The 25,661-nt window shown below is 40.4% G+C and overlaps 1 protein-coding gene across 11 annotated transcripts in view; it reads left to right on the top strand.

The window, feature by feature from the left end:
- Positions 1–25,661, top strand: part of JAKMIP2 (janus kinase and microtubule interacting protein 2) — a 207,011-nt gene that overhangs the window by 106,309 nt on the left and 75,041 nt on the right. For 9 of the 11 annotated variants that reach the window (XM_078365758.1, XM_078365752.1, XM_078365750.1 and 6 more), the window contains 2 exons: positions 8,958–9,234; positions 21,077–21,574. In XM_078365758.1, the coding sequence (XP_078221884.1) occupies positions 9,106–9,234; positions 21,077–21,574 (627 nt within the window). In that variant the 5' untranslated portion in view covers positions 8,958–9,105. The remainder of the gene's footprint in view (positions 1–8,957; positions 9,235–21,076; positions 21,575–25,661) is intronic. The other 2 variants (XM_078365755.1, XM_078365757.1) reach the window with 1 other exon arrangement.

Below are 25,661 nucleotides of genomic sequence, written 5' to 3'. Positions count from 1 at the left end.
CCAAATTATTTATCATGAGTAATAACTTCTTGGTTATATTTATCTAGCATTCTTTTCATGTGAAAGTGTATTGACTTTAAATAATTTGTAATAGGCCAGGTGCAGTGGCTTAAGCCTGTAATCCCAGCACTTTGGGAGGCCGAGGCGGGTGGATCACGAGGTCAACAGCTCGAGACCATCCTGGTCAACATGGTGAAACCCCGTCTCTACTAAAAATACAAAAAATTAGCTGGGCATGGTGGCGCATGCCTGTAATCCCAGGTACTCGGGAGGCTGAGGCAGGAGAATTGCCTGAACCCAGGAGGCAGAGGTTGCAGTGAGCCGAGATCGTGCCATTGCACTCCAGCCTGGGTAACGAGAGAAACTCTGTCTCAAAAAATAATAATAATAATAATAATTTGTAGTAGCCACTATGATGATTATGTGATAAATCATCATAGGGTGATTTCATAGAGTAGGAGAGAGAAAAACAAAAAGATATATAAACCTGGAAATTTACAATCCCAAAGTTGCATAATTGCTACTATACTGAATGTCAATAATTCACATTCATTTTTCTCTGACAGACATGTAATGGATTAAAATTTTGTGACCTTATAGCCATGTCACCACATTCCCTTTATTAAGAGAAGGTAGAATTTCAAGGTTGGACTGTCTTAAATAGCAGCCCTCGCTCCTTTATATTAAATTCTTGTGTCAAATTCATGAATACACAGTGTGATATTTTTCCTAGATGGAGAAGGGTTTAACAAGTAACAGCATGCCACTGCAAGTGACCAGGAATAAAGCATGCAAGTTTACTTCATTCATTTTTAAACACTAATAGCATCTAATTCAAAAGCATCATCTTTGGAAAAGAAGGGAGGCTTAGAGGAACTAAGAAGGCTTTGTTAGAATTGACATATCCAAATATTAATTAAAGAAAAGGGTTGAAGCATTTAGCTTCATACATGTGAACTCTAGCTATTTTATATTACAGTTGCTTTCAAAGCACAACTCAGTAGCACCAGCCATATTGGAAACGTTGAGATTAATAATGACTTTATTCAGCTTATAGCCTGGGGCAGAACCAGCTACAAAACCAAGACCCCTGGGTTGACCCTGTCAATGTAGGTCCCATTTCCCCAGAAGCAGAAGCATGAATTTCTTCAGTCTCTTTAGGGATCTCTGCTTTCTCTGCCCTGTCCTTTTAACACAAAGAGGTGATAAATCAGTTTCCTATTTCCACTAAATTAAGATTATGTTTAGTGGGTAGTTACGTCATGAAAAAGGAAATATAACAATGATAATAATAATTTGCTAGTCATTTTACATACTCTAACTCATTTAGTCCTCGAAACAGCTCATGAGGTAAAGACATCACTTTTCCTATTTTACAGTGAGGAAACAGAAGCTTAGAGAGTTTAAGCAACTTCTCAAGAATATACAGCTAGGAAATTGTATTCAAAGCCAGTTTCTGATTTCAAATTCCAAACTCTTAACTGTTACCATCTACGATTCTATTTTGTAGACTCCAGCTGACATCTTTGCCACCTCTGCTGCCTACTGGCAACCAGAGCTGAATCCTGCCCTCTCTTAGCAAACTGTTATTACAGCTAAGCCACTCTGGAGACTGACATGCGTATTTTAGTCGCAGCTCTGCCATTTCTTAACTGTGTAATTTTTACAAGTTAATTAACCTCTTTGAGCCTCAATTTCCCTATCTAAAAAATAATAAATGTCTGCATAGTTTAATTGGAGTAGTTTAATGAGTTAATGCTATTTCCTGGCACAGGGGTAGGAGCTCCATTAAGGTAGGTAATATCATTCAGACTCAGCTCAGTGCCATCCTTTTGATGAAGTCTTCATTCTTTATCACTCCATTCTGAGCTACATCCATAGAATTTACCATTCACGCTTTCTACTATTAGTTTTCTTTTTGCAGATATTTGTCTCCTCTTTAGGTTGAAAGGCATCTAAGGGCAGGAATGATACACTTTTTAACATCTTGGCATTTTCATACCAAAAGCCAAGAAGAGTACTCAGTAAATAGTGGCCATATTTTCTTGACCACATGTGGCTAAATTTCTGACAAAGAATTGTGTAGGGATTTTAGGATGTGAGAGTCAGTAGAAAATGTAGTTGGAGGCTGGGTGTGGTGGCTCATGCCTGTAATCCCAGCACTTTGGGAGGCCGAGGTGGGCAGATATCTTGAGGCCAGGAAATTGAAACCAGCCTGGACAAGATGGAGAAATCCCATCTCTACTAAAATGCAAAATTTAGTACATGCCTGTGATCCCAGCTACTTGGCAGGCTGAGGAACGAGAATAGCTTGAACCTGGGAGACAGTGAGCCAAGATCGTGCCAGTTCACTCCAGCCTGAGTGACAGAGCAAGACTCCACCTCAAATAATAAATGAATGAATGGATGAATAAATAAATAAATAAATAAAATGTAGTTGGACATCAAAACAGTATTTGTAGGATATTTTTACTTTCCTGGACAGATTGTACAACCAGGATTATAATCTAAGATTGATAGCATGCATTCATCATATTTTTTTGCTTCTGAAAAGTTGTTTTTTTAAATTTTCAATTTTTGTGGTTACATAGTAGGTATATATATTAATGAAGTACGTGAAATGTTTTGATATGGGCACACAGTGTGAAATAAGTACATCATGGAGAATGTGGTATCTATCACCTCAAGCATTTATCCTCTGAGTTACAACTCAATTACACTCTTAAATTCATTATATGTAAATACTTGATTTGATGTTTCCAGTTTCTTGATTTTAACCTTGCAGTGTTAGTCATAAAAAAATAGTAATGCTATTATTCACAATAACCAAGATATAAAATCAACCTCAGAATCCATCACCAAATAAGTGGTTGGAGAAAATGTGATATGAAATACTATTCAGTTTTTGAAAACAAAGGAAATTTTCATTTGCGACATGGATGAACCCAGAGGACATTATATTAAGTAAAATAAGCAAAGTACAGAAAGACCAATAGTGCATGACTTCATTTATATGGAAAATCATACTCATAGAGTAGAAGAGAATGGAATGGTGATTAAGGGGGCAGGTGGGAGGGAAGAATGGAGAGATATTGGTCAAAGGATACAAATTTTCAGTGAGTTAGGAGGGGTAAGTTCTGGATGGAGATCTGTTGTATAACATGGTGAATATAGTTAATAACAATGTGTTGTGTACTTAAAAGTTACTAGGAAAGTAGATTTTAAGTGTTCTCACCACAAAAAAAAACGTATGTGAGTTAATGTATATGATAATTTGCTTGATTTAGACATTTGACAATTATACGTATTTCGAAACATCATGTTGTATGCCATAAATACACACATTTTTGTCAACTAAAAAAAAGAAGAATGCTGAATGGGAATTTTTAGACCTGGAAGTTTGGTTATGAAGAATGGATCTGGAAGCTGCCTAAACACTAAAAGATATAAAAGGACTATGTTGGGTGTAGATGATTCAAGATTATTTCAGATGGGGCTTCCCACTTATAGTTTCCAGAAGTAGTCTGCCAGGAGAAACCTTGGTGAGGAGGGACAGAGTCCGCATTTGCCTCTGCTGATGTCACTCCTCTCCTCTCAATGGCTTCTCTCCCTCAAGAGTTTTGTGTCAATGCCTAAATAAAGGGCTCTTGCAATATATGAGCCGCTCTATAAGTGTAGAACTTGAGTTATCAAAAACTTTGTACATCCCCTGTCATTCTGACTCCATTTAAGCACGTTGAGGGCAGCACTTGTAGGCTGTTTTATTTCCTCCACTGTGGCTAACAGTAGAAACAGAAAACACTCAGTAACTGGTTAGTTCTTGTATCATGAGCTGTGTAAGAGCATCACTTACATCCGTTTGTTTAATTGCCAAGCAACCCAATGTACTAAGTACTACATATCCCCATCCCTTCAACATCCATTTGAAAGATGAGAACTATTGAGACCTAGAGAATTAAGTGATAAAAGATTATACAGCTACTAAATGCAGAGGTGGGATTTAAACAAGTTTGTCTGACTCCATATCCCTTACTCTTAATCAGAAGTTCTCGAAGATACCTGTGTATCAGAATCATCTGCCTGCTACTAAATCAGAATCTCAAGAAGTGGAGCTCCTTATCACTAGAGCTCTCAAGTAGATTTTGATGCAACCAAACCAAAGATTCGAGAAGCCCTACTCTAAAATACTACACTGTATTTCCTTCTCAATAAATGCCTTTTAAATGAATGAATGATGCCTGTAATTCTTTCACTAATAATCCATTACTGCATAAAGGTGTGCTCTTAAGTAATGATTCTGAAATGCAATAATTTCTAAGAGGCTAAGAAATTCTTAGAGTGCAATAATGTCTAAGAGTCTAATTTCTAAGAATTTCTAACTTCTCTAATATCTTTATCAGAGACAGAGACCATTACAGAGAAACTCAGTCTCAGTGGCTGTATGAAGTGTCTGATTAAGGGTAGTGGAAGGCCAGAAAAGTAAGCTAAAATCCACATATTGTATACCTCACAATGTCTCCTGGAACTACTGCTGCCTGACCATGCAGCTAGGAGCTAGAAACCTAGAACTCACTTACAGTTCCTTCAAGTTTTTTATGTTGTAAAGCTCCCACAGAGATTGGCCCTTGTTGGAACAAGGCCCCTATCCTTCCTGCTGATAATCTGCTGGGTTAGACATTATCAGGGGCAAGGACTCTTGGGGTGTCCAGAAACATTCCACCTGTGTGCTGTGACAGCTTCAGGCACTCTGTTATGCCCTCCTTCACGAGTGGTGTTCCCTGTCATGGTTGGCAGCTTCTGTAGAAACCTGACCTTAAGCCACTTACACAAAGGCAGCAAGAGTATCCATCAGGCAGTGAATGGATACATAAGATGCAGTTTATCCTTACAGTAGAATATTATTCAGCAATTAAAAATGAAGTATCAATACATGCTACAATGTGGATGAACCTGGAAAACATTATGCTAAAGTGGAAGGAGCCAGTCACAAAAAAATATGTATCCATTTATACACAATCTCCCAAATAGACAAATCCATAGGGACAAAACTAAGTAGAGACAAAACACTAAATAGTCTTAGTGGTTGCCTAGGACTGGGAGAGCTGAGTAGGGAATAGTGAATGATGGCTATTAGGTACAGAGTTTCTTTTGGTGGTGATGAAAATACTCATATCGATTGTGATGATGTTTGTGCAACCTTGTAAATACACGAAAACCCACTGAATTGTACATTTTAATAGTGTGAATGTTACAGTATGTGACTTATATCTCAAAGAAGTTATGAAAAGAAAAAAAAAGCAAGCACAAAGAGACAAAACAGATGCAGTAAAATTAAAGTCTTAGAATCATGAGATTGCCAGGCACCCATTACAACCAGAGAGAGTTTGGAAAGTTCTCCTCCACCAGAGGGGTGTATGGGACCATGGTGTGAAGTTGCTCACCTTAAAGCACCCATAAGCTGATGCTATCAATAACTTCCTGTGATGCTTTTTTCTTTTCTGAATGTGCATGCCATTTTTTTCACCCTTTCCTTTTCCTCAGCCTTTGAGAGACTAAGTTCACAATACTTCCCAGGCTAAAAATAGATAAAGTCCAGCACATAGTGTTATATTTTTAGGTGGAATTATAAATTAAGATGTTAAATGTATTTATTATATCTGTCTCTTTGCACATTTTTGCTACAAGCAATTCTGTAGAGCTCCTACCTAATATTTACAATGGGAGAGAAGAATGTTCGAACCAGTAGTAGTGTTTACAAATTTGGCATGATTCCATCAATGACTCCTTGTGTCAAGGTCGCCACCTTTTTTTAATCTGTTGAGGGCTGTATTACCTCTTACATGGACCATTAAAGCACAGCAGCCTAACTGACTTTCTTCCATCATCTTCCACGATCCTGACAGTTACCTTCCTAAAATGCAAATACAAGTCAGTACAGTCCAGTGAATAAGAGCTTGGCCGAGGCGGGTGGATCACGAGGTCAAGAGATCGAGACCATCCTGGTCAACATGGTGAAACCCCATCTTTACTAAAAATAAAAAATATTAGCTGGGCATGGTGGCACGCGCCTGTAATCCCAGCTACTAAGGAGGCTGAGGCAGGAGAATTGCCTGAACCCAGGAGGCGGAGGTTGTGGTGAGCCGAGATCGTGCCATTGCACTCCAGCCTGGGTAACAAGAGCGAAACTCCGTCTCAAAAAAAAAAGAGCTTGATTCCCAGTCACAAATTGCTTACATTCAAATCTGAGCATCACCACCAATCAACTTGTTCCATTTAGGCAAGTTACCTAATCTTTCAATTCATCATTTTTCACTAAACTTTGTGAGAATTGTAAGAACAGTATGTTAAGCCCTTAGTCCAATGACAGACACATCATAAGCAGTCAGTCACTAGCAGCTCATATTATTACACATATGTTCAAATGCTGCTATGCTTCCACATGCCTGTATAATCCACTCCACACTCCCCAGCCTATCATGCAAGAACCTTTGAAATATCACCTGTTTCTCTTCTTCCAGTTCACAACCTTTTCTAAATACACTAGGCAAATTTGTGACTTCAGGTTTTTGCTCAAGCTCTTTATCTACCACTCCATATATGTGCTTAAAAAAGCCTGTTCTTCATTCAAGAAGACAACAGTGAAGGGACTATGAAACTATTCCCAAGCCCCTTTTTTTTCCCTCTGTGTTCTAACAACACTTTAGGGGTTTGAGGGAAATTGGCCAAAGAGAGTCACATTTTATAGGCAAAGCAAGCAGAGCTTCTTAGTAAACTGAAAAAGAAAAATAAGGAATAAAATAGAAGAAAAGATTATTTCTAAGCTTACATCTGGGACAGCTGAGAATGTGGTTTTGCCATTCAAAAATCTAGGAAAACCTGGGGAGAATAAGGTTTGAGGGGACTAGTATAATAAAGACATCTGTATTAGTTATGCTAGGTTTGAGATGCCAATCCGATATCCAAGTGGCTTTGATAAGTAAAGTGTTGTATGTATATACAAGTCTTGTGTTTGAATAATGGCCGGGCCTATGGATATAGAACTGTGGGTCATAACTATACGGGAGACCAGTGGAGGTCATCTGGAAAAGCCCAGAACAACAACATTTAGAAAGCAAATAGAGAGAAACCCGTTAGATACACATATGTGAACTTACTCACTCAGTACCTACTTGAGCTTAAGAACTATCTTATTTGTCTGTATGCCTAGTGATGCTTGTCACACAAATGTTCAATATATGCTTGCTGAATTCATTCCAAGACTAAAAGAAAAGAAAGGTGCTCTCTCAGAGGCCTCACAGCCCTGCACTTTAATAATTTGGCCAAATTTGCAAAGGAAGCATGAAGGACAACTCTAGCACATGGCACAGGATGGATGAGGTGAACAGATCCACAACTGCTGCAGACATCATTCCTGCCTCCTAATCTCTCCCTGTCCCCTTCCCCCGGGGACACACTCCAAAGAGCATAACTTCAGTGCTCATGAGCAGATGGCACAAAGCCCAGGATCCCAGCATGGCTGTCAATGCCAGATACAATGGTCTTAAGAGAGCAGCAGCTGCTGGAACATATGGGTGGTCAGCAGGAGTTCTCCTTAGCTCTGGACAGAAAATCCTCAATATACACAATGCCTGATTTTCTGAAAGGTTGCATGGGAAACTTTCTCTAGGATCTTGCCATGTTTTTCCCATTGACTTTAATTATTTAGTATCCTTTTTTCTGGGCTCCTTGTTCCTATGAAGTATTCAAGAATTTGTAAATCAAGACACATCTGCCTCCCGCGACTCCTTTTCTCTCCTCTTGCGAAAATTCTGATTAGGCTTTCCTCCTTTACCTGGACAAATTCAGTTGCCTCCTATCTGCTCTCCCTGCATCCATTCACTCTCCATTCTGCCACCAGAATAACCACACCAAAGTACTGCTCTGTTGGCGCACACACCTGCCAAGAACTTCAACAGCTTCCCCACTGCTTACTTAAAAAGGATTCGAACATTCTAAGCTTGGAAATCTAGGCCTCCCTGCCATCTATCCTTTCCAGGAAAGCTTTCCAGCGTTAGTGCCCATCAACCACATTTTGGGGTATAATTAATCAGGCCCTATTTCTTCCCACAAAATAGTCACTGTGATTTCTCTATGTTGTGTCTCAGCACCTGCTATTTTCCTTGCCCATGATGCTTTACCTGTTTCTCCATCTGTTATCATCTTGTCCACTTCTCACGTTCCAAGCCAATGGTATCTTCTTCAGGAAGCCTTTCCTATTCACCCCTGGTGGAAAGAGAGGTCACTGATTATACTTTTGAAACAATTCATGCATATTTAAAAAAAACACTTATCAGATTATTAATGGTGATGTAGATGGATAGAGAGATAAATGATAGGTAATTTTTTTCCCATTGGAACTCTGACTTATATTTCTATTTCAACATTCTGTACCTAGCACAGCATATGGCAGGAGCTCTAACAATATTGACTGAATGAATGAATATATGAGTGACTCAATCCAGTGATTCATTTATGGTTATTTCCCACTTCTCACAGTTTCGCCATTGCATGCAATCCTGTCTTTATATATTGGGTTTTCTTAAAGTTGGGTCCCTCTGCCTTATGAGGTCCTCACATAGTGACTTCCTTTAACAACCATGTTTCTTATGTTTGGAGTATCAGTGAGTGACGTGAAGGAGATAAGGATAGAAAAGAGGGCAGTTTCAGGTAAAAAGAACACTCAAAGACATCAAAGAGATACGCTTATGGGCGAAGGATTTGAAGCAGGATATTGACATAATTAGATAAGCTTTTGAAAAAAAATCACTCTAAATTTACGTACAAAATGGACAGGAGATACTGAGGACAGAAGAGCCTCAGGAGGAGGTTCTTACAGGCAACTCAGGCTGAGAGTGACTGACTGGCGCTTAGACCAGGTCTTTGCCACAACAATAACTACTATCTCTGCCTCTTCTCAGGGGTTCCAGGGCAGCGGTTGAGGAGACCTTACCAAGGAGCACCACACAGTAGATGCTGAGACATCGCACTCCAGGATAAGAAACAGTAACATGGCAGCACCTGCTTGAAAGAAATTAAAAACCAACAGACTCCATTTAGAAAGGAACAATGTCCAAGAAAGGGCGAAATAAGGGCGAGAAGCCCGAGGCACTCATTGTTGCCCTCCAAGCTGCCAATGAAGACCTCAGGACCAAGCTCACCGACATTCAGATAGAGCTGCATCAAGAGAAGTCCAAGGTGAGCGAGGGCTACCTGAGGCCATGGCTTTGAGAGCAGCTCTGGCTATGTCCACATGCATCGAGCACAGCTCTGCCTGCTAGCCCACCCCAATGGACTCCTGCCCTTTGCCAGAGAAAGCAACATCCCTTGTATACATGGAGAGCTTATTGCATGTGCCAGGAGGGAACTAAGCACAGGACACACAGAAAGTGAGAATAGCATGCTCACTAGACAGATCTCAGCCTCCTCTGGAAGCCTGGTTCAGGAAGACAGATAGGAAAATTCCGACAGTGTCCCTCTACCACCACCAAACACTTTGATAGTTGCATGACCTTGAGCAACTTCCACTCTTGCCCTCTGTAAGTTTTACCCCCCAGAGCCTTCAGAGCAGTCCTTCTGAAATGTACCACATCATGTTACTCTACTGTTCAATAGCTTCCAATGGCTTCCTATCTCTCTTAGAGTAGAAGGACTTTGCCTACCACTACAGGACATTAGCTCCAGCCCCCTCTTTGACTCATCTCTCACTTCTCTCTCTCTCTCTCAATCACTCTGCTCCCCATTTTTTCTGGATCAAGAGAGAGACCCTGATCACATTTAAGTCCTTTGCACTTGTTCTTTCTGGTCAGCTCCATGCTCCTTCACTCACCTACTTCAGATGTCTGCTCAACCATCAATCATCTGACCACAGTCTCTAACAGAACACTTCCCCATGCCCAGGAACTCCCCATAGCCTATTCTTGACTTATTTCATAGCAATTTATGTATTTGCTTTTTACTTGTTTAGTGTTGTCACTCCTCAATCTCTATGAAAGCAGGAATTCAGTTTACTTAACGTCCCTGGAGCCTAAATAATGTCCAGAACTTAAAAATCTCAATATGTATTTGTTGAATGAATAGAGGAATAATTTAAAGATGATTCCTTCCTTTTACCTGTTTCTTTATCACATCACTGCTGTGATGCGGTATGAACTAGATAAGTATATAATGTGCTTATGAGGATTGAATGAGAAAATTTATGTCAAGTGCTCAGGGAGCATCCTGGCATATAATAAACTCACAAAAAATTATTAATATTCTTTTTAATATTCTCTGGATTTAAGTCAGTTGCTAACTAGACTTAGAAATCTCTAATTCTTTCAATCCCATCACCTAAATGGGTATGTAAACACACATCTCACCAGGGTGGGGTGAATATCAAATAGGGTCATGGCTAGGAAAGCATTTTGAAATCTCCAGCATTCATACGATGTTTTTGCTCCCTGCAAACTAGAGACCACCATGACAGCATAAAGTTGCCTTATTTAGATAACTATACAGTAGGAAAACGTTCTTGATCAACAAGCAGTAGTAGCAAGCCAACAAATATCTTTATTACATTTTTGTCTACCTCTTCTTCCTAGACATCACTTTTAAATTTTAATTTGTTATTTCTCCCAAGATCTATTACTCCTCATTTTAACAATAAAGAGTGGACTTTGGATCTGCCAAAGCCTGTTTCCCCCTGCCTGAGCTAAATCTTAGATAAAGAGACGGTAATGTAAAGTTTGTGAAGGAAACTTTTTAGTTTCCTTGAAGCCAAAGGGAACATGATGTCATTTTAGAACAGCATTTGTTTGAGAGTCAGAAGACATGGGCATTATTTATCTTTCTCTCTCCCTGCAGATGAATTTAAATGTCTTAGTGTCTCTATCTGTAATTCAGATGACTGAATCTCCTTCTCCATATCTGTGCTTGTAAAGCATCACTGTGCAATGGTATAACCTAGGGAGCCTGATTAAATATTGAGATTCCTGAACCCACAATTCAAGAATTCTGATCAAGTAGTCAGGTGAGAACGAGGACTTGTAATTCAGTAAAGCAGCCCAGGCAATTCTGATGCTCTACAGATGCAGATGACTTTTAGCCTTTGCGTTGACAAACACTCCACTGTAAGATTCCATCCAGGTCTGACAATCTATGAACATTTCATTGGCCTTAACTCTCCCTGCAGCAATGTCACACTTCAAGGGGGGCAGACTCCTCTAGTTGTAGCTATGACAGGATGACAATCTAAATTCCTAGGAAAAAGCTTGTCAATCTCGAGACTAGGAACCCTAAACTGCTGCTGCTTTCCAGAGAACAAACTGATGAGATTCCCAGAAACAGAGGCACTGAGGACTCCACCACTGCCAATAATCTACATACTCAAGCCTTTTAAAATAGGGAACTCTCAAGTTTGAACCAGGCTGCCTGTTTATCTTGGGCCTGGCACCATTATCTAAGCCCGCAGGCCAAGCGTAATCTCCCCTTCCTCTGATGATTGACTGGCAGCCAGTCTCTTAAATGAATGCACACAGCCTCGTCCTTTTCACTGCTGGCTGCCCCTGCCTGGCTCCCTCTCCTTGGCAACCCAGGAGCTAATTACGGTCCCAGCCCAGGAGCTAAAGCAAAGTCTCACCACCTGTCAGCAGCCTTCCCCAAAGAGCAAAGGGAATTTAGAGGGCAAGCAAGTCATAAAGCACTTTTATTATAAATAAATATTATCATGTTTTCAAAGGGCCAGGCTTCAAGAGAGAGAATATGAACAATGCCAAAATGTGAATTTATACTCTCAGGTTAGCTCTGAGGCTCTGATGACAAAATGGCAGTTCAGCTACTAGGGAATGGACAAGTTAAAAGTGGAAACCTTTGGGGCAATGGGGCAGTACTCATTGATCCAGCAAGACAGTAATTCCACTGATATTTATAGAACAGCAATTGTGCATAGAGCTGAGTCTTAAGAGCTTGATGATATAAATAGCTACAACGTATTGACTGTTCACTGTCTGTCATGGGCTGATAAGTGCATTCCATCCTGCCAGAGTCCCAGCTGTTTCACTAGCACCTGGCTGACCCGGAGAAGGTCATAAAACCCCTCTGTGTTTTTCCTTCTTCATCTGTCAAATGGGACAATAATAGTTTCTGCCTCACAAGGGTGTACGTGTATGTGTTAAGTTTTGAGCAATTAGTTTGTGTCAAGCATGTTAAGTGCTTTCATGGCATTATCTCATTTCATCCTCATTTCCACCTGCTGAGGTGGGCATTATTATCCTTACTTTACAGATGAGGAAGCTTCCTGACCTGTAGGAGGTGCCCAAAACTACTTGTAGAGTGAATTTACATGATTCTTTTTAACAGCTTTCCCCCAAACCCTGTGGCAGTACTCACTTAGGTGAGAACTTCAGGCTTGGGTAGAAAAAGGATTTCCACCCACCTAACCCTAACCCTAACCCTAACCCTAACCCTAACCCTAACCCTAACCCTAACCCTAACCCTAACCCTAACCCTAACTATCTGCTTCTTGGAGCAGCACCCTGAGACACGAAGTTGCGGTATTTGCCCTGTTTGTCTCTTCTATGTCCATGATCCATGAATGCATGATCCAATGGTTAGTGTGTCTGAACACTCCAGGGACTGCTCCAGGGCTTTTTACTCTCCCTCAGAGATAAACTGTTTGCATGAACAGCATGGGCACCGTGACAGAGCAGGGGACAGGGTTCTCAGGGCAGAGGCAACAGGGCAACAGGCCTGGGTTGCGAGGTTGAGAAGAATCAGCCCCAGACAGGAGCTGCCCCACTGGCACAGCCCTTCAGACTGCAAAGCATTTTCACACCGAGCCTCACAACCATCAGAACAAGCCTGCGACAAAGACAGGGTGCAATTACTATTCTGCTTTCACTGAGGAAGAAAATGAGATTCAAACTGCTTAACTAATTTTCTCCCAGAGACACAGCTAGTGATGGAGCCACGATGGGAATTCCTGTCTTCTGCAAGGTGGTAGTGATCAAGGTAATGCTCTCTGTCTGATTCCACTGCCCTCTATTGCCTCCAGGGCATTCTCTGAAAATCAGCCTACATTCTCTATCCTCAAGTGATGGCTCCACACAGCCTCCAGGTTCAGGTACCAAATTTGGGATGGGGTATATTTTCCTATCTACTCCTTTGGTTCTGTTTTCAGGAAGCATAAGTGGCTGAAAACAAGAAATTTTTAAAATAGAATGCTTTGCACTGGATTGTGTAAGGTTGTATAAGACTTCCCTTGTAAGCAGCCTTCTTAGAGTGACTTGTTTACATCTCCTCTCTGAGAGTCACTTTGTGCCCATGAAAATCCCTTCCAGTTCACTGTGAGTTTAGATCTCCAGGAACATCCAACGCAGATAATCCGGGCTAACGTTTATGTTAGCTTAGCGTGCCTTGATAACCTCTCAACCTTTTCTTTACCTTTAACTTAGCTGTCCAATTTTTAATCCTAGATTTCTAAGATCACTTTTAAAGCTCAAATCATTGCTATCTTTCTCTTGGCAGAATTTACACTGGCATTTTCCAAAGGCTAGACCAGAAGTAGGACAGAAAAGAAAAATACAGCATGAGGTCTGTGTAAGATAGTCATAAATTCTTTCTCCTCTGTCATAGTGTAACCTTTCCTTGGTAGGATTAAGCTTTCCTAATGATCGTTTTTTCCATAGAACCTCTAGGGTTGAAGGGATTTGGGAGCCCATCGTCCAAAGCCCTGCCGAGTGCTCTTCCCTTCACTCTGCCCTACCCTGCACCACTCCTTAGGCCCACACACACCCCAAGTGTCTTCCACATCATTAGATGCCACCAATGCCAGGGAACAGAATACGTACTGAAGAAACTAAGCTTTGTATTCGAACATCTCTTTCTGTTGGAAAAACAGTTACCATCTTAATAATGTAATATAGTAATATTAGTCATATCAAGATGATATAGGTACTTTTATATTTATGTTGTTGGTATGAATGTAACAGTCAATCATATAATATTAACATACATACAATATTGATCAAAATGAATATGATAATATCCACCATGTATTAATGATTATGAATCTCTCATGTGTTCCAGCCTTTCCAAAGGGCTTTTGAGCCATTGCTTAAGTCGATCATCACAGTAGCCATATGAAAATGATATTGACAACCCCAGTTTACAGATGAGAAAATCGAGGTGGACACAAGTGAAGCAAGGTTTCGCATGCAAACATGAAGTACCCAAAACTTCAAAACAGACAAGCAGATGTAGAATCTGACCTGGGGCCAGTTCCTGGCCCACACTGAATTTTAGAGACTTTTTAACATTGTTCTTATGTAAAGGCTGTTCCTCACTTTTCTCAACACAAATTGTGATGAAACAAAGATGTCCTACATCATAGAGCTGCCTAGGAGGTTACATGCACTGATGTGTGTAAAGCCTATTTAGAAAGGTGCCTAACTCATAGTAAACCCTCAGTAAATGCTAGCTAGCTATTCTATGTTTGAGCTGAAATTTTTCTCCATAAAACATCTCCATGTATCAAAATTGTTTTCTTTCTTCTATTAATTTTTTTTCCATTTCTAAGTATTATTATCTTCACATTTTCACTGTTACTCAGGAATAATTCATTATTTTGCATATTCATTTTAAGATTCATGTTAAGATATTTAAATCTATATCCTTAGTGATGCAATCTACACTGAAAATAATTTTCAGAAAATTTTTATTGGCTTTTTTTCTCTCAAAATTTCAGTCATATTATTTGGCTTTTCTTCAGAGTAAAACATTTCTTCGAGACTTAAAAAGAAGTCATACCTAGAAATCCTGCAAAAAAAAAAAAAGTCAGTTTTCATGACAACCAAAATAAGTAAACATAAAAAATGTCAAATGTGACTCCATTCCTTTGAATTTTCTTTAGTTTTCGTGGATTCTTTTAAGGGCTAGATAGTGTTTGTTTTTTATTTGTCATCAGGCTGGAATATGTGTTTCATATATTTGTATATTTCCTGTATTTTCACTTTTTAAGAAATAATTTCCTTCATCTCCCCTTTGGCATACATGCAAAAGCTACAAGTGAATAATTTGGAAGAAATGACAGAATCACAGGAAGATACAATATGATGCACCCTTAGAGAATTTTACATAAATAATTTTAGATCAAGGAGTATCTCCTACGATATCCAGTAATAATATTACCTTACACTTCATAGTACTTTACAGTTCAAGGTACTTTTCCATACATTATCTAGTTTAACCCTAAAAATAATCCTGTTACAGACATTTTTAAGTGTAATCAAAAATCCTCAGAAGGAAAAACAAAAATCCTCAGAAGGATAAAGCAACTTTCTTAGAGACAGCAAATGGTGAAACAGAAATACAAACCTGGGCATTCTTTTTTTTCTTTTTTTTTTTTTTTTCTTGAGACAGAGTCTTGCTCTGTCTCCAGGTGCCAGGCTGGAGTGCAGTGGTGCAATCTCGGCTCCCACATTCAAGCAATTCTCATGCCTCAGCCTCCCGGGTAGCTGGGACTACAGGCGCATGCCACCACGCCCAGCTATTTTTTTTTTTTTTTGTATTTTTTTATTAGAGATAGGGTTTCACCATGTTGGCCAGGATGGTCTCAATCTCTTGATCTTGTGATCCTCCCGCCTCAGCCTCCCAAAGTGCTGGGATTACAGGCTTGAGCCACCACTCCCGGCCCAAACCTGGGATTTCTTACCATTTGTCCATGTTTACTACAGTTTTTCATAGTTCTCGGAAGAATGGCTAAAAGTTTCCCTTGTTTCCCACCACCCACTGCAGTCATGATTCTGTTCCAGATGCCTGATGTAAATGCATCCTGCAGAAATTGAAGATTACTAAATTCCTACCACTTGAGCGAAATTAACTTTCCCAAGGTCTTATATGAAAGGTAAATTATCATAGTTTCTAAACAGGCAGAAAATAAGGCTTTCTCTTTCAAAATATGCATAATCTAGAATAAGAACCAGCAAACTGTTTCGGTGAAGGGCAAAATAGTGAATGTTTTAGGCTCTGTGGGCTAGACAGTCTCTATGAAACTACTCAACTCCATTGCAGCATGAAAGCAGCCTTAAGCAATATGTAAATAGATGGACATGGCTGTGTCCCAATAAACTTTATTTATAAAAACAGGAGCAGGACGGATTTGGCTCATAGGCTGTGGTTTTTCATAGCTGGTGGGCACCATATAGGACCGCACAGGTCTAGAACCTAAGAGAGAAGAGGCCTCCAGGAAGCCCTTATGAAAAGGGCTGATGTCCTTATGAAAAGGAAAATTTTCCACCTTTAGGCGTAAGGTGGAGGTAAGATCCGAGGATGGTTGTTTGAGGATGCCTGGCGGTTTATTTCACCAAGTCCCCTTGTGCCCCAAGCTCTTATAGAATAGCCATCATGGGAATAATTGTTGTGCCTTTACAAAATAAACTGTTCATAAAACTCTATGCAAACTCAGAAAATACTGTTCTATCTAAAGGTAGGTAAACTATTAAAGGTGAGTAAACTCTCAGACACTGTATACTTGTCAGGGTTCTCTAGAGGGAAATAACTAATAGGACAGATGTGTATATAAAGGGGAGTTGTTTAAGGAGTATTGACTCACAGGATCATAAGGTCCCACAATAGTCCATCTGCAAGCTGAGGAGCAAAGAAGCCAGTTCAAGTCCCAAAGCTGAAGTACTTGGAGTCCAGTATTTGGGGGCAGGAAGCATCCAGCACAGAAGAAATATGTAGGCTGAGAGACTAAGCCAGTCTAGTCTTTTCACATTCTTCACCCTGCCTTTATTCCAGCTGCATTGATAGCTGATTAGATTCTGTCCACCCAGATTGAGGGTGGGTCTGCCTTTCCCAGTCCACTGACTCAAATGTTAACTCCTTTAGCAGCATCCTGACAGACACAACCAGAAACAATAAGTTTCATCTTTCGACCCAATCAAGTTGACACTCAGTATTAACCATCACAGTTTATATTGCAGTGGTTACAATATGGCGTCTCAACCTTAATATTTTTCAACTGAAAAGACTCTTAACTATCATTTTATAAAAGCTTCCAATTTTACAAATGGTGGAGACTCAGTATCACTCAACTAGCTATTACTCCTGGGACTCTCTCCCCAATTTTCTTCCCTTTTTCTTTTCTTTCTTAATTTTTTTTTTTTTTTTTAGGGAGGAAGAGAGGAAGGCAGGAAGGGAGGAAAGGAGGAAGGGAGGGAGGAAGGAAGGAAGGGAGGGAGGGAGGGAGGGAAGGAAGGAGGGAGGGAGGGAGGGAGAGAAGGGAAGGAAGGAAATCAGACAATGAGAGAGACATTGCTGACCTGGATCTAGAGGTCTACAAGTTGATTTCTTTTTTTTTCTTTTTTTGAGAGAAGGAAAGAAAAAAAGGAGTGAAAGAGAGGAAGAAAGAGGAAGAAAAAGAGGGAGAGAGAATGGAAATATTGCTTTATTCTAAAAAAAAAAATGGGTATTAATAATGACCAATCAATGTTTCATTTAAACCTATGAGTAGGTGTGATGTGGTATTGACAAGAATTTATATTTTGTGTATTTAAAGTGGAGAGCTCTATAAATATTTATTAAGTATACTTGTTCCGGATCTGAGTTTGAGTCCTTGATATCCTTATTAATCTTCTGTCTCATTGAGTCTAAATCTCTATGTATCTGGGTGTTAGGATCATCAGCTCTTGTTGTTGCATTGATCCTTTTACCACTATATCTTTGTTGCTTTAAAATCTATTTTATCAGATACAAGAATTGCAACTCCTGCTTTTAATTCATTTATTTATTTTTGCTCTCCATTTTGTTGGTAAATCTTTCTCTGTCCCTTTGTTTTGAGTTTTTGGGTATCCTTGCATGTGAAATGGGTCTGGATGTAACATGCCGTTGGGTTTTGGCTGTATCTTTTGATTGGGGGATTTAGTTGATTTAAATTTAGGATTACTGCCATTTGATGTTAACTGGCTGTTTTGTCCATTCATTGATGTAAGTTCTTCTTTATGTTGATGCTCTACTTTTTGGTATATTTTTAGAAAGGCTAATACTGGTTGTTTCTTTCTGTGTGTAATGCTTCTTTCAGAAGCTCTTGTAAAGCAGGCCTGGTGGTAATAAAATCTCTGAGTATTTGCTTGTTCATAAAAGATTTTATTTTTCCTTCAGTTGTGAAGCTTAGTTTGGCTGGATATGAAATTCTGGGCTGAAAGTTCTGTTCTTTAAGGATGTTGAATAATGGCCCCCACTCACTTCTGGCTTGTAGAGTTTCTGCTGAGAGATCTGCTGTAAATCTGATAGGCTTCCCTTTGTGGATAACCTGACCTTTCTCTCTGGCTGCCCTTAGTATTTTCTCCTTCTTTTCAACCCTGGTGAATCTAACGATTATGTGCCTTGGGGTTGCTCTTCTTGAGGAATATCTTTGTGGTGTTCTCTGTATTACCTGGGGTTGAATATTGTCCTGCTTTGCTAGTTTAGGAAAATTTTCCTGAATAATATCATGAAGAATATTTTCCAGCTTGGATTCATTCTCTCCGTCACATTCAGGTACACCTATCAAACGCAAATTTGGTCTTTTCACATAGTCCCACATTTCTTGGAGACTTTGCTCATTCCTTTTTATCCTTTTTTCGCTAATCTTGTCTTCTCGTTTTATTTAATTAAGTTGGACTTCAACCTCTGATATCCTTTCTTCTGCTTGAATCATTTGAGTGTTTAAACCTGTGCATAATTCTCAGAGTTCCTGTATTGTATTCTTCAGTTCTATTAATTCACTTATATTCCTCTCTAAGTTGTCTATTCTCATTAGGATTTCATCAAACCTTTTTTCAAAATTCTTAGTTTCTTTACATTGGGCTACAACATGTTCTTTTAACTCACAGAAGTTTATTATCCATCTTCAGAAGCCTGATTCTGTTAATGGGATGCACTTGTTCTCCCTCAAGTCTTATTCCCTTGTTGAGGAGGAACTGTGATCCTCTTTAGAGGGAGAGGCATTCTGATTTTGAGTATTCTCAGCCTTTTTATGCTGGTTTCTTCCCATCATTGTAAATTTATCCACCTGTCGTCTTTGTAATTACCAACTTTCAAATTAGATCTCTGAGTGGACATCCAAGTTATTAATTCCCAGGGCCAAAATATGTGCAACCTACTGCACCAGCCAAAACAGCGGCATTAAGACTGATGGTGCTTTTCTGCCTGGGAATCTTCAGTCTGTCTTCCTTCTTGAGTCCGTAATAGGCAACTCTGCCTTCCAGGAGCTCTAAACCTCGGTCAGAAGGGGAACCAGTCCCATTTACTCTGCACCGAGAGCTGCCGCGCAGAGGTGCCGGCACAACTGCTGCACCGGCCACAAGAGTCACGCTGGCGATCCATGCAGCTCCTCCACTGGGAACCTTCTGCTCCATGAGCGACCAAAATTTGTCTGAAAGTGTGGCATCCTCTTGTTCTCTGCGCTTTCACTGGGAGCCGCAATCCCAAGATGTTAGCGATCAGCCATCTTGGATCTTTCATCCTCTTTTTTTTTTTTTTTTTTAGATGGATTCTCACACTGTCTCCCAGGCTGGAGTACAATGGTACGATCTTGGCTCACTGCAATCTCTGCCTCTTGGGTTCAAGAGATTCTCCTGCCTCAGCCTTCCCAAGTATCTGGGACTACAGGTGCCTGCCACCATGCCCAGCTAATTTTTATATTTTTAGTAGAGATGGCCTTTTGACATGTTGGCCAGGGTGGTCCCAAACTAACCTCAGGTGATCCACCCACCTCAGCTTCCCACAGTGCTGGGATTACAGAAGTGAGCCACTGTGCCCGGTCTCCTTTTTCTAGACTCTGTGTGTGTGTGTGTGTGTGTGTGTGTGCAGTACAACAGGATCATGGAGAAGCTTTTTCAAGACACCGATGTCTGGGCCCCATCCTGATCTACTGAAACAGAGACTCACAGCAAGATTAGTTAAAAAAAAAAAAAAAAACACACCTCACAGCCAGATTAGGTCTACTGAATCAGAGACTCACAGCCATTGCTAATCTACAAGGAGGCCTATATGATCACAGGAAATTTAGCAAAATGTTTAGAATATTTTTAAACCAGAATTCCCGAAAGGTAAAATGCTTATTAGAAATACTTTATCAAACTACTTGGAGTGTTGGTGTGGGGGGCAGGAAGGGAGGAAGGGGAGTGAGAGTGAAAAAGCACTCAAAGAGATATTCGTGGCACATTAAAAAATAATAATGACCACTAAAGTTCTTCATCAGAGAGAGGACCCAATAATATGCAGCTCTGCTGGTGGTGGTGGTTCTATGTGTGTTCGTGTGTGTGTGTGTGTGTGTGTGTGTGTGTGTGTGTGTAAAGTTTGGGAATGAAACTAACCTGGCATACTAAGAAAGTAAGGTAAGGTTGAGGCTATTATCAACTGTCTTCATTTTTCACCTTCTTAGCAGCTGCAGTAGCATCTCTTCAAACAAACAAACAAAAAAAAAAAAAAGAGGGAGGGGGATGCTCAATAATACCATTTTAGGCATTTCATTAACCCGACCGTAATATCAAACTATAAGGTATTCTAAGACACACATTTATCAGTTCGGATCTAGCTAGGATTGTGTAGTCTAAAAAGCTCTCCAGGTGATCTGCGTTGCAATCTTCCCCATAAAGGGAAAAACCATGATAGCAATACTTCCTAATTTTAATGTGTATACGAATCGCATGGGGGTTTGTTAAAATGCACATTCTGAGTTATAGGTCTGGGGCTAAGCAGGGGATTCTGTGCTTCTAGCATGCTTCCTGCATGATACTGAGGCTGCTTGTCTGCAGACCACACATTGCTTAGTAAGGCCCCAGAACATCAAATATTCATCTGAACAAAGTAATATAAACATCCTCAGGTATTTCCTCCTTTTACACACTGTATTCCCAGCTTCAAGTCCTGTAGTTCTTTTTTCTCAGAGGGCCTGGAATTGGAAAAGAGATGAGGAATTAAGAGATCACAGCAGCCTGAGCTGCAAATCCTGCCTAGGAGTACACCTGTCTTTTGAGGCTCATTTCTCTTCATCCTTTCACCTCTCTGTTTTTAGGTATCAAAGCTTGAAAGAGAGAAGACTCAAGAAGCGAAGAGGATTCGTGAGCTGGAGCAGCGCAAGCACACGGTGCTAGTGACCGAACTCAAAGCCAAGCTCCATGAGGAGAAGATGAAGGAGCTGCAGGCTGTGAGGGAGAACCTTATCAAGCAGCACGAGCAGGAGATGTCAAGGACGGTGAAAGTGCGCGATGGAGAGATCCAGAGGCTCAAGTCCGCTCTCTGTGCTCTCCGTGACGGCAGCAGTGACAAAGTAAGGACAGCGCTCACCATTGAGGCCCGGGAGGAGGCCCGGAAACTGTTTGATGCAGAGCGCCTTAAGCTCTTACAGGAAATTACGGACCTGAAAACGGCCAAGAAGCAGGTGGACGAGGCTTTGAGCAATATGATCCAAGCAGATAAAATCAAGGCTGGGGACCTTCGGAGTGAGCATCAGTCCCACCAAGAAGCCATCTCGAAGATCAAGTGGGAGTCGGAGCGGGATATTCGGAGGCTGGTTAGTACAGTAATCCCACCAGACCCATGCAGAACCCTTCTATTCCAGGTTTCAGAGTGCCATGGGATTTGCTTCTTCATACGTTTTCTTGTCAGTGGATTATAAACAGTGCCTACCTTTTGTCCAATGCTCTCTCCAAGATAGATCAGTAGGTAGGTAGGTAGATCAATAGAGAGATACGCTCCGGCCAAAACTGAAATTGTAAAATGTAAGAGATTTTGGAAACAGTCTTTCTCATAAAAACTGGATTCTCCAAATACCATATCTATTCAAGGACTCCTGTTTTCTTAGATATTTATAAAAATATTCTAAACCGTGAACTTTTCTAAAGTAGCATGTTTTGTGGGCTTTTCATTTATATAGTTTTATTGTTTTATTTTTTTAAATAGGGGTTAGGAGAAGTTTCTATGACTTTCATGGTGTCTGAAAATGGCAGCTACTTAAAACATCTTGAGTCTTTTTTTCCAGGAACTAGATACAAAACTATAAAAACCGTAGTCATTTTAACATAGATATTTTCTCCAAAGTAAACAGGGGTCATTTAAAACAGGAGCCATTATAATTTTTAAATTGGTTGTCATCCCTAAGCAGCTTGTTTGCTATTTATAGTTTCTAAGACTTAACTCAGCCCCCGCAGAGTTGGGTCTTTCCTTCTAACATGTATGACCAAAAACCAGATAGGCCTCTCACTATGTTTAAATATAATATAAATATAATTATAATCTGCATATTAGAATGTCCTAGATTGACCTTGTATAATTATTTTGGACTAAAAAGTATTATGGTCATTTGCATTCAGATGTTTAATATCTGTTATATATCTTGTCACACTATCACCTGTTAGAATGCACATTATGCTTCTCTGGAAAAGGTTTCTTAGGAAAAACTACACTTTTCCTATTTTGTCTTCCAGTTCTAAGCGATACTTTTGGAGAATTCTAGTTATGTTATAGATTAAAATATCTAGGCTTTTAATTTTAAGTTCAAAGTGGTTACCATAGAGCATTTTTAAAAGCTAATGTTTAATTTTCTTTTCACGGTAATACAGTGTAACTGTAAAATACTGCCTTTGCCACACTTTCTGAATGATTTATGTCAACTGATTCTATTGCACTGTTTGATAATAAAGACCAAACACAGTGCAGAGATATTGGTCTCTGCCCTGCATTTGGTTTTTGAAACCACAGTGACTGATGAAGGAAGAATCAAGACTTCTATCTCTGGAGTTGGCAGGTAAATATTCAATGAAAAGCAAGGTTTGCATTAAATATTTTCATTTGTTGATGGTTTTCAATATAAAATCTGTGAGTATATCCACTTGATCTTCTAATTTTTTCCATGATTTTTTTCACCTGCATATTGCTGAAATAGACATGAAATCCCTCTTAATAGCAATATGAAGGGGAGGGGCCAAGATGGCCAAATAGACACAGCTCTGATCTACAGCTCTTAGTGAGACCAATACAGAAAGCAGGTGATTTCTGCTTTTCTAACCGAGGTACCCAGTTCATCTCACTGGAACTGGTTTGGCAGTGGGTACAACCCACAGAGAACAAGCAGAAGCAGGGTGGGGATGTCTCTTCATGTGGGAAGTACACACAGCCAGGGGACCTCCTTCCCCCAGCAAAGGGAAGCCAAGAGAGACTGTGCTACCTTCCCTGGGTATTATGCTTTCACCATGAATTTTTTGCAATCCACAGATCAGCACATTCTCTCATGAGCCTATACCACGAGGGTCCTGGCTTTCAGGTACAAATCTGGGTGGCTGTTTGACCAGGCTCTGTGCTGCAGGAGATTTTTTTTCTTTTCTTTTCCATACTCCAGTGGCACCTGGAACTCCAGTGGGTTCCAGGAGATTGAACCACTGTCCAATCAGTGGGGGCTGAAGCCAGGAAGTCAAGCAGTCTCACACAGTGGAATACCAACCCCACTCCTGTGGAACCAAGCAAGCTAAGAACCATTGGCTTGAAATTCTCACTGCCAACACATCAATCTAGAGTCAGCCTGGGATGATCGAGTTTGACTGGCAGAGGGGTGACCCTCTTTACTGTTGCTTTAGTTGGCAGTTTTCCCTTGTCAGTGCTAAAGAGACTGAGAGTTTGGACTGGGCAGAATTCACCACAGCACAACAAAGCAGCTGTGGCCAGACTGTTTCTCTAGAGTCCTCCTCACCAGGCAAGGCCTCTCTGCAGGAAATCCAGCAGCTCCAGTCAGGGGCTTACAGACAGAACACTCATCTCCCTGGGACAGAGCACCTGAGGGGAAGGGTGGCTGCGGTTGCAGCTTCAGCAGACTTAATCTTTCCTACCTGCCGGCTCTGAAGAGAGTGGCTACTCCTGACAGAGGGGATTCTTCCAGCACAGCACACCAGTTCTGCTAAAGGACAGACTGCCTTCTCAAACAGGTCCCTGGTGCTGTGCCTCCTGACTGGGAGAGACCTCCCAGAAGTGGTTGACAGACATCTCATACGGGAGAGCTCTGGCTGGCATCAGGCCAGTGCCTCTCTGAGATAAAACTTCCAGAGGAGAGAGCAGACAGCAAGTTTTGCTGTTCTGCAGTCTCCACTGGTGATACCCAGGCAATAAAGGTCTAACGTGGACCTTCAACAAACTCCAGTAGACCTCCAGAAGAAGGGACTGACTTTTAGAAGAAAAACTAACAACAACAAACAAAACTAAAAAAGCAACAACAACATCAACAAAGAGTCCCCCAAAACCCCATCCAAAAGTCATCAGCCTTAAAGATCAAAGGTAGAGAAATCCACAAAGATGAGTAAAAAAACAGGCAAAAACACTGAAAATCTCAAAAACCAGAATGTCTCTTCTCCTCCAAATGATCGCACTGCCTCTGCAGCAAGGACACAGAACTGGATGGAAGACAAGATGGACAAATTGACAGAATTAGGCTTCAGAAGGTGGATAATTACAAACTCCTCTCAGTTGAAGTAGCATGTTCTAATCCAATGCAAGGAAGCTGAGAACCTTGATAAAAGGTTACAGGAACTGCTACCTAGAATAACCAGTTTAGAGAGGAGCATAAATGACCTGATGGAGCTGAAAAATATGCATGAGAACTTCATGAAACATACACAAGTATCAATAGCCAAATTGATCAAGCAAGAGAAAGGATATCAGAGATTGAAGATCATCTTAATGAAATAAAGCATGAAGACAAGATTAGAGAAAAAAGAATGAAAAGAAATGAACACAGACTCATGAAAAAGACCAAACCTACAATCGATTGAAGTACCTGAAAGAGATGGGGGAGAATGGAACCAAGTTGGAAAACATACTTCAGGATATTATCCAGGAAACTTCCCCAACCTAGCAAGACAGGTCAACACTCAAATTCAGGAAATACAGAGAACATCACAAAGATACTTCATGAGAAGATCAACCCCAAGATGTAATCTTCAGATTCTCCAAGGTCGAAATGAAGAAAAAAATGTTAAAGGCAGCCAGAGAGAAAGGCCAGGTAACCTACAAAGGAAAGCCCATCAAACTAACAGTGGATCTCTTAGCAGAAGCCCTACAAGCCAGAAGAGAGTAGAAGCCAATAGTCAACATTCTTAAAGAAAAGAATTTTCAACCCAGAATGTCATATCCAGCCGAAGCTTCATAAGTGAAGGAGAAACAAAATAATCCCAGACAAGCAAATGCTAAGGCATTTTATCACCACCAGGCCTGCCTTGCAATAGCTCTTAAAGAAAGCACTAAATATGGAAAGAAAAAAGCAGTACTTGCCACTGCAAAAACACACCAGAATATAAAGACCAATGACACTATGAAGAAACTGCATCAACTACTGTGCAAAATAACCAGCTAGCATCATGGTGACAGGATCAAATTCATGCATAATAATATTAACCTTAAATGTAAATGGGCTAAATGCCCCAAACTGGGGCAAATTGGATAAAAAGTCAAGCTCCATTGGTGTGCTATATTTAGGAGACCCATCTCATCTGCAAAGACACACATAGGCTCAAAATAAAGGGATGGAGGAATATTTAGCAATCAAATGGAAAGCAGAAAAAAGCAAGGGTTGCAATCCTATTCTCTGACAAAATAGACTTTAAACCAACAAAGAT

The sequence above is a fragment of the Callithrix jacchus genome, chromosome 2 (assembly GCF_049354715.1).
Source record: "Callithrix jacchus isolate 240 chromosome 2, calJac240_pri, whole genome shotgun sequence".
In the NCBI taxonomy this organism is placed as follows: Eukaryota; Metazoa; Chordata; class Mammalia; order Primates; family Cebidae; genus Callithrix; species Callithrix jacchus.
This window is presented reverse-complemented; position numbering and strand designations above follow the sequence as displayed.